This window comes from Elephantulus edwardii, unplaced genomic scaffold (assembly GCF_000299155.1).
Source record: "Elephantulus edwardii isolate Elephantulus edwardi_28Jun2011 unplaced genomic scaffold, EleEdw1.0 scaffold00054, whole genome shotgun sequence".
In the NCBI taxonomy this organism is placed as follows: domain Eukaryota; kingdom Metazoa; phylum Chordata; class Mammalia; order Macroscelidea; family Macroscelididae; genus Elephantulus; species Elephantulus edwardii.
In genome coordinates this window covers 6,873,722-6,883,971 of record NW_006399804.1, presented here as the reverse complement: position 1 = coordinate 6,883,971, position 10,250 = coordinate 6,873,722, and the positions used below count along the sequence as shown (strand labels likewise).

Here is a 10,250-nt window from a genome sequence, read left to right as displayed (position 1 = left end):
ATTTGGTGCATAGATATTTATTATTGTTATGTCCTCTTGTTCTATTGACACTGTAAGCATTATGTAGTGACCTTCCTTGTCCTTTGTGATTGTTTTTACATTGAAGTTTATTTTATCAGAGATTAATATCACTACTCCTGCTTTTTTCTGGTTGCCATTTGCTTGATATGTTTTTCCCATCCTTTTATTTTTAGTCTTTTTTTATTTTCATTTTTCAGGTGTGTCTCTTGTAAACAGCATATTGATGGATTTTGGGGTTTTTTTAACCCAATCTGCAACTCTTCTTCTCTTCAGTGGTGCATTCAAACCATTCATATTCAGTGTGATTATAGAAAGGCAGGGTTTTGTTGCTATCATTTTGTTGAGTTCTTTTTCGTGTTGTTGCTAGTTATTTTGGCCTGTGCTACTCTCTATGGTACCTCTGTAAGAAGGACATCTCTCAGTTTTTCCTGCAGTGTTGGTCTTGTTTTTACAAACTCCCTTAGGTTCTGTTTCTCTGGGAATATCTTGATCTCTCCTTCATATTTGATGGATAATTTTGCTGGGTACAGTATTCTTGGTTGACAGTGTGTTCTTTGAGTATTTGATATATGTACTTCCACTGTCTTCTTGCTCGCATGGTTTCTGCTGAGAAATTGACACTCTTTTCTCTTCTCCCTTATAGGTTACTCTTTGTTTCTCCCTCGCTGCTTTCAGAATTTTCTCCTTATCTTTGGTTCTGGCAAATTTATAATATGCCTTGGTGTTTTTCTTTTAGGGTCTATTCTATATGGTGTTCTCTCAGCTTCTTGAAGATATATTCTCTCATTCTTCATTATGCCTGGGGAGTTTTCCTCTAGTACTACTTCCACAACTTTTTTGGTGCCTTTACTTGCTTCTTTCTGTTCTGGGATTCCGATGATGCCCATGTTATTTCTCTTGATGGAGTCCCACATTATTCTTAGGTTTTCTTCTTTTTCCTTCCTTTTGATTCTGCTTTTTGCTCTAGAAGATCAGTAGTGACAATTCTATTTCACTGGTTCTGTGTTCCATCTCTTCAACTCTGCTCATGTGTCCCTCCATCATATGCCCATAGTAAATGATGTAAAGTGTCACTATCCTTGTCTCTAAGAATCACTCTCGATGGACTTACTTCAAGATACATTTGTTTGTTCATTTGGCAGTTCATGGGATAGTCAATATTTTTCACCAGTACTAGAATTCAAAGATGGTGATTCTTCTTCAGCCCTTCTTATTCATTTCCCAACTTTCAGCTATATATGAAGCTATTGAAAATATGATAGCTTAGTTCAGGCACACCTCTTTGCTCTTTAGAACTTTGGAGAAGTTCTTGAAAACAGATTTTCCCAATTCAACATATCTTTTGATTTCTTGACTGCTACTACCATGGATATATATTATGGACTCTAGTAAAATTAAATAATTGAAAACTTCAATCTTTTCTTCATCTGGTATAATGTTGCCTTCTAGTACAATGGTGAGGACTTTTGTTTTCTTGATTTTGAGGTGTAACTCACATTGAAGCCTGACATCTTTGTGGTTGTTTTAAATGATTTTGTTTTATACTGGTTTGCTTACAAAGTTCATATACATTGTATTTCACACTGAATCTTTCCCATTTCCTTTACTCACCCCTCCCTGTACCCATCAAATTGTGTGACCCTATGATTACTCCCCTGCCTAACCTTAACCTTCTGTTCCTATCATCCCCCCCAACTTGGATCCTTGTACACATTTTGCTACTTATCTTTATATTTCTACAATAATAGTCTTCTACAGTATTTGTCTTAATGCAACTAATTAGTTCACTTAGCATAGTGACCTCCAGTCCCTCCTAAGTTAGGTAGTGATTTTCAAAATCATTGCTCCTTCATGCTGTGTAGTATTCCACTGTATGAATGTATCCCAGTTTTTAAATCCATTCAGTTGTGGTTGGACATTTGGGCTGTTTTCATGTTCTTGCAATGGTGAATAATGCTGCTATGAATATTGGTATACATGGCTCCATTTGTGCCTCAGTTCTCATTTTTTCAGGATATATTCCAAGCAATGGAATAGCCAGGTCATGTGTAATTTCTATGTTCAGCTCTTTGGGAAACATCAAACTGCCTTCCAGAGTGGTTTTACCATTTTACAAGCCCACCAGCAGTGTATAGAGTTCTAATCTTTCCACATTCTCTCCACCATTTATTACTTGTGGTCCTGTTGAACTTTACCACAGTTACTGGAGATTGTATCCCATTGTGGTTTTAATTTGCATCTCTCTTATTGCCAGTAATTTGGAACATTTCTCCATGAGTCTGTTGGCCATCTGTATATCTTCCTCTGTGAAAATTCTTTCCATGTCTTTTGCCCATTTTGTAATTGTGTTATCTGTCTTTTTCTTATGGAAGCCCTGTGCAGTTCCGGCTACTTGTTACCAGTCTGTCTTTTATGAACTTTAAGGTTTGGGCTTTATCCCCAGGTCTCTGATCCATCTTGAGTTGATTTTTTTGTATGGTGTGAGATGTGGATCCTGTTTCAGCTTTCTGCATTTAGCACTCCAGTTTTGCCAACACCATTTGTTGAAGATATTGTAATTTCCCCATTTGATAAATTTTATTTCCTTGTCAAGTATTAGTTGTCAATAGACAGATAGATGCATCCATTTCTGGATTCGCAATTCTGTTTTATTGGTTTATGTGCCTGTCGTTGTACCATTATCATGCTGTTTTGTTTACTACTGGCGTATAGCAGTTTATGAATTCAGGGAGTGCTATGCCTCCCACTTCTTTTTGTTTTTCAGAAGTACTTTGCTTATTCAGTATCTCTTTCATCTCTAAACAAACTTGGCAATTTCTCTTTCTATCTCCTTAAAAATGAATTTGGTATCTGTATTGGAATTGCTCTGAACATGTAGATTGAATTGTCAGTCTTTTACTCATTGCACCACTAGAGGTCTTTCAACTCTTATTAAGTTAATTCAGTTATTCCTAGATGCAAATTTATTTTTATATTTTAATTCATATGATAAACCCTACTCCTGTTGTAGTTTTTGCAACCCATTGATTTCAGTATTTACTCTTTTATTGTTTAAAGATTTATAGAAAGTCTTCCTTTTTGATCTTTAAGGATGATAACAAATAATATGGCCTTCACTTTTACAGTTTAACAGACAGAAAGAAGACCTGGACCCAAGAAGCAAGTTTGTCAAGGTTAGCATTCATGTTATTTAACTCATCAACAGTGAGTTTGGAATTTTTTTGAGTGCCTCATGTGAATATCTTGTTTGAAGAGAATAACCTAGTGAGTGAGGAGTTACACTACCAACCCAGAGGCAGGCAGTTCAAATCTACCAGCTGCTTTTCAAAAGATAGATGGGCAATCTTCTCTTGTGAAATTACAGCCCCTGAAAACACCTGAAGGGTAAAATATGAGTCAGTTTCTACTTGACAACAATGTGTGTGTGTGTGTGTGTGTGAGAGAGAGAGAGAGAGAGAGAGAGAGAGAGAGAGAGAGAGGGAGAGGGAGAGGGAGAGGGAGAGAGATACTGAGTCTTTTCACTTTTCAACAAGCTTACACATTTGTGGACAAAGTTTAAGTTGGGGAAGGATAAAACAGTAAACTATGAAGTATGAATGGAGTTGGAGAGCCTGTTGAACACAGTGAGCAGGAGTTAATGAGGATGCAGGCAGAATAGAAAGCAACCTAGGCTTTAGGAAAATGAAAATATCTTTCTGGTCACACTCATCCTTAGGCTCAATGTCCTATCTCATGATAAGCCTTCCCACTTTCTACTTTCCTACTTATGAATAACATACAGACCTCAAGCTACTATCTCACTTCACTCCACAAAGACCTCACCTTCCTCGAATTTCCAAAGAGAAAGAACATGCTAGTCTTAGTACACTGAATTCTTTGCTGAGTGAGGAACTGGGTCCAAACTGCAAATCAAGTCAGCACCAGGGTAAGTGGGCAGGGTTGTGGGGCTAGAAGGGAAGAGAGAGATATGCCCTCTGGGACTAAAACCTCAATCCTGGATTTCCAGCTCCAGAAAAAAATGAGCAAGTGAAGTTGATAACAAACCTGATGAAGGAGATGAGAGTAATAAAATTGTTTCTTTTTGTGTACCAGGTTGTGAAAGCAATGAGGGGAAGAGAGAGCCCTTTGTTCCTATTTCCATCAAGGCCCCAGACACCATCCATGGGTATAATATCTTCAAGAACAACCATGCTTCCTATAAGCACATCATTTGTTGGAAAACTAAAGCCCTTGACAAAGTCTTCAATAGAAGAACAACTGTTGACAGAGGAAGAGACCTCTGCAGTGGCAGAACTACCTAAAGCAAAGGAACCTCAGGAAGCACAGCCTAAGGCAAAGGCAAAGCGACGAAAGGGAAGAAAAAGATATCCCCAGGTCACTCTGGTAACTCCCACCTCTTTCCCATTCCACTACACAGGTACTTTAGTGAGATTGCTGTTGTAGCATCACACCTCACTTCCAGAATCAAAAGTGCCAATGGTTCAGCCACCTGAATCCCCTGGCTAGCGTCTGAGCTAGCCTCTGAACCATACATTCTTCTTAGGTCACTTTCAGATATGTCAAATTTGTGTCCATCTAGGTGGTTTATTTAGTCTTGTCACTAAATTGTAAAAACTAGTTGCCATCCAGTCATCTCTGACGTATGGTGATTCCAACTGTGTTTCCATATATGGTGAGTATTTCAAAAGTAGATCACCAGGTCTTTCTCCCAATGTGCCTTGGGTGTACCCAAACCTCTAATCTTTCTGTTAGCAGCTGAGAGCATTAATAATTTTGAGCCACACAGGGACTCACACTAATCTTTAGTGGATCTCTAAACAGTAAAATAGAAAAGGTACGTTCCAAGCACTTGCAAGAGTGTTATGAACTCTAAGCAGTTGCTGCTCAACATTGATCACAAACTTTCTGAAGAATTCCTGAGGGAAATTGTAGATATACAGTCCACTTACTCATGTAGATATTCTAGAATCAGTAACTGAATTAAATAATACTATGACTATGTAAAGGCATTTGTCTGTGTGGATAATAAATTGTGCCTGACTTTGAGAAGAATGGGAATCACAGAACACTTGATTGTGCTTATGTGAATCCTATACTTGGATCAGGAGGCAGTCGTCAGAACAGGGCAAGTAAACACTGCATGGTTCAAAATTGTGAAGGGTGTACACTAGGGATTTGTCTTATCTCCATGCTTTTTTAATCTATATGCAGAACAGATCATTCAGGAGGTTGGGCTCTATGAGGAGAAGTGTGGCATCTGGATTGGAAGTAGACTCATCAACAGTCTACGTTATGCAGATGATACAACCCTGTTTGCTGAAACTGAGGAGGACCTGAAGTGATTGCTGCAGAAGGTCAATGACTTGTTGTTGTTAGGTGCCATCGAGTCGTAGATGACTTATAGCGACCCTGTGAATGAAAGGCCTGAGCACTTTTCATAGAGTTTTTGGAGGCAAGCCATTTCAGAAGTGGATGCCACTCCTGCTTCCAGGCTGTTTTAATTGGGATTCTTTAGCAAACACTGTCCACTATGGGTAACCATTATCACATTTAGCACATCTGTGTCACAGTGTTCAGCATCACAGCAACCATGAGTTACCTCTGTCTAGCAATGAACAGACCATTGCTATACCACCTAGAAGAATGTTTGACATAAAAAACAATTTGAACCAGGCCTGAGGGCCACAGATTAAAACCACCTTGGGCTTGGTAGCATAATTTTCTGTCCACTAGGCCAACATAGCTTTCTCTATGTCATCATTGTTATTGTTGTTAGGTGCCGTTGAGTCGTAGATGACTCATAGTGGCCCTATGACTACAACTTTAAATATGGATTGAAGCTCAACATCAGAAAAACAAAGATTCTCACCACTGGGCTGATTGACAGCATCGTGATAGATAGTGAAGATATTGAAATTGTATACAGCTTTAGTTTGCTTGGCTCCACAATCAACAGTCTTGATACCAGCAGCCAGGAAGTCTGCTGTCAGAGAACTCTCTAAAGTCCTGAAGAGCAACAGTGTCAGCTTGGAGACCAAGGTACACCTGATCCAAACCATGATCTTTGTAGTTAGTTGCTATGCATCATAAAGCTGGAAAATGACTACGGATGATAGAAGGAAAATTGATGGCTTTGAGCTGTGGTGTTGGAGAAGAGTGTTGACTATGTCATGGACTGCTAAGAGAACAAACATGTTCATCCTAGAGGGGGTGAGACCAGACTGCTTCTTGGAGGCAAGGATTCTGAAGCTTTAACATATTTTGGACATGTTGCAAGGTAGGGCCAGTCCTTGGAGAGGGATATCATGCTTGAGAGGGTAGAGGGAAAGTGCAAGAGAGGAAGACCCTCAATGAGATGGATTAATTCTGTGACTGGGGTAATGGGGGAAGATGTGTCAGAGACAATAAGATTGGCACAGGATAGAGCTGGTTTTAGGGCTGTTGTACATAGGGTTGCTATGAGTTGCAGGTGACTCAATGACACATAACAAAAATAATATAAGCATATATGTAATATATGCTTCTGCTCCTCTTATCCATCTTCCCTCCAAATAAGCAGAAACTTTTACTGTACTTAAGGTAACACCATTGGTCAACACACACAAATGTATTCAGAAGTAGCTCTGATGCTCAGTCATTGTTGTCTTACTTTGGACATAGCTTAGACACTGCTCGCTGTGCTCACACCTTTATAATACTTCAAGGAGGCCTGGTGCCATAGGATATAACATATTGAGGTGCTGCTAACCGAAAGATCAGCAACTGGAATCCAGCAGCCACTCCAGAAGAGAAATACGGGCAGTCTCCCTCTATAAAGATTTACACTTTCAGAAATCTGATGGAACATCCCTATGAGTCAGAATCTATTTTATAGCAGTAGGTTTAGTGAGTAGAGAATATCTGCTGCTCTTTGTTATGGCAATAATTGATTTTTCTAAGTAATTTCTTTGTCTCACATACTTTGGTCATATTGCTAGCAGAGTTTAGTCCCTGGAGAGGGACATTATGCCTGAAAGGATGGAGGAATGGTGAAACAGAAGAAGGCCCTCAACCAGGTGGATTGTGGATGTGACTGCAGCAATGGGCTTGAGTGTGTCAGAGATTGTGAGGATGGCACAGGACAGGACAGGGTTCAGACCTGTCATTCAGAGGGTCGCTGTGAGTCGCATTCAACTTGATGGCACTTAACAAGAGGTAATATATAACTCTGTGGGCACTGTGAATTGTGCAACTAGCCAACAATCCTTTACCATGTTGGCTCTTAGAGACTTTGTTGCACACATGGCGACACAAGTTAACCTTATAGGACTTAACAGAAAGAGCCTCGATTTATATACATCTGGATCCTCCAAATTGTACTCTATGTCTTACTTCTTCTACATGACCCATGTTCTTCCTCTTCCCTACCCACCTCCATAGGAAGTAGAATTTGTACTGATCACACTCAAGACATGGGGAGGAGAGCAGAATGATGTTCCTTGTGTGTATCCTTGCTCAAATGGGGGAAGGAAAGGGCCTCCTTCCAAATGTCTAGAAAGGGAGTAGAAGAGTAAATAAGGAAAGACCAGGATTATTATTAGTGGACCTGAGTCCACTTCAAAGGAAGCAGCAGGAGCTGAGGGAAAGCATTCACACTGGAAGACATTTGACATTTCTGCTTTATAAACCCTTTGGCGATATGGACAGCCCGAAGTGAAGGTAATTTCTCCAAGAATTCAATGGCATAGTGGGGTGTAGGAGTAGAGTTTGCAAATTCAGGAACAGTGACTGGCTTCTAGAAAGGAGATTTCTGTAAGCCAGATTTCGAAAAACATTTTTCTTGCCCTTCATAAACTGGCCTGATTATACAAGGTTGCTGACTGACCTGGTTAGGGAAACCAGCAGGACCATTGGCAAGTCAGAGCCTCAGTGAGCCCTGGGATTAAGGCAGTATCCTGCTCTTAAAGGCTGAGTCTGTGAACACAAAACCAGGTCATCTGCCAGGGTTCTGTGGGCAGAGACTCTGTGATGTCAATGGCAAGGGTTGCGGGGCAGGGTCAGCGACTGGGGCAGAGCAGCTGAACCTCCCAGCCAAAGCTCCCAGCAGCAGGGGAGAGCTGAGCAGAAGGAGCCCAGCCCTACAGCAAACCCAAGGCTTAACTGGGTCCCAGAATTCCAGGGTAGAGGCCTGTGTCTTCATTGAACAGACAGAAACTGAGCTTCCAAAACTAGCCATGAATGACAGACACCTCCCATTATAACTAAACAAAAATGCCCAATATTGGAAGAGACAGATAAAAGAAAAAAAAATGGGCAGTCTCTTCCCATGTGATTTACAGCCTTGGGAACTCAACTGAGAATCAGCTATGAATCCATTACAAATTCAACAGCAGTGAGAATCTCTATTAGTGTAACCATCTTTGCTTCTGATTTTAGTGATTGTATCCTGGTTATTTCCAAAGCTTAACAGTATATTTTGTTAGCGGGAGGGACCTAAAAGTTAAGAAGTAAAAATTAGGTAGATTAGAGAAGCATGAGATGACATAAACTATAATGTAAGTGTTCATATTAATAAACTAAATTACAAATTAAAATATGTTAACAAAAATTCCATTATTCTAAATGTTCCCTTTCATCACCTTCCCTATGTGATAAATGCTTTACTACAGATTAACTCTCTGTGTATTCACTTTGTAGTCAAAATGCCCTCATTTCTCTTTAAAATATGTCACTATATTAAGATTACTGAATTTCTTAAAAATTGTTTTAAAAGGGTTTTATAATACTAGCCTAAGTCAATAACTGAAGGGAGAGGTTGGAGCAGGAACTTTTTACATCAGTCACTTCCCTGATCTAATTAATCATACTTCTCTTTTTGAAATCTGTGTCACTCGGTGGGAACAGCCCATGTGCTGCCCACAGCACAGCACACAGTGATAAACCTAGTGTTTAGCCAGTCTGAAAGAAATGATATGAGCATGGCTGTTTGATTTCTAGTTATGAAAGCTTTCACAATGTCAAATTGGCATTTGCACAGTGCTTTTTGTGTAAAGTTTCTTTATTTTTTTTTTTTTGTTATCTTTAGAACCTTTCAGATGCTAAGGTTTCTTGCAGCAAGGTTAAATTGGTTCCCTAGATTTGTTGTTGTTGCTTTCATCAGAGTAACTAGTTAATTAAGGTTGAGCCTAGTAAATGTTATGCTGGAAGTCTTATGGGCTTCCACAGAGTAGCCTGGTCTATGGTGAGGGACCATATGGTGTGTGCTTAGATCTGTGCGAAGCATTAGGGCTTGTCTGTGTGGGAAATGGGACGTGGGTACAAAGTCAGTCATGTTCCCTTTCTTAGAGTTCTCAACACAAACAAAGTGACCATCACATAGGACTATAATAAAAACTCCAGAACATTCTTTAACATATCTGGGTTGTTAGATTAATATTTTTTTCAGTAGTTTTGCAATTCTGATCAAACAAAAATTTTTTTCAAAATATAGGGTAGATGGGTCAAGGAGAAATGTTTTAAAAACTCAAATTTATCATTCCTTTCTTAGGCATCTCTTTTATTTTATTATACCCAATGTTTATAATCAACTCAGAGAAGACAGTTATATACTTTATTATTTTTTCATCATTCCCCCTTGACTTGCAGGCAAGTTCTACAAGACTGTCTCTGGTGGGTAGAGTTGTGTTACCAATCCAAAGGTGAGAGGTTGGAATCTTCCAACTGCTGTGCTGGAGATGAGCAATCATCTCCTGTGGGATTTACAGTCTAAAAACTGGGTCAACTATGAGTCAGTTCCAATTCGATATGAGCGTGTTCAGTTGATGAAGTAAAACTAGCACTTGCTTACTGTTTAGCAGGAAACACTAGGCAATAGAGTAGCACAGATGTAGTATTGTTCTAGACACATGCAAATGTTTTTAAAAACATATTTATTGTATTTTTACACATTAGATTGACACAGAGAAGAATTTTCCTTATAGTAGATCTATGTTTCATAATATAAATAGCTTTAAAAAACAGATAGTTGAACTTACACATCACAATTTTGTTTTGTTTTGTTTTTTTTATTATTAAATTTTATTAGTTTCAATGAACACTCACAGGGATTCTGGGCTTTCACTCCTTCATTGCCGCACCATTCTCTCCACCCTCCTCCCCAGTTTGTTCTTCTTCCCCACCATCCGAATGTCTGTTTTAATTGTCCAATTGCCACAGTGCTTGTCAAAGTCAGTTCTGATTAATCTCCTTTG

The 10,250-nt window shown here is 39.2% G+C and overlaps 1 protein-coding gene across 1 annotated transcript in view; it reads left to right on the top strand.

Annotated features, from left to right (window-relative positions):
- LOC102861313 (CDK5 regulatory subunit-associated protein 2-like) overlaps positions 1 to 10,250 on the top strand; it is a 138,201-nt gene that overhangs the window by 124,547 nt on the left and 3,404 nt on the right. The window contains exon 9 of the mRNA XM_006887102.1: positions 4,114 to 4,404. Within this exon, the coding sequence (XP_006887164.1) occupies positions 4,114 to 4,404 (291 nt within the window). The remainder of the gene's footprint in view (positions 1 to 4,113; positions 4,405 to 10,250) is intronic.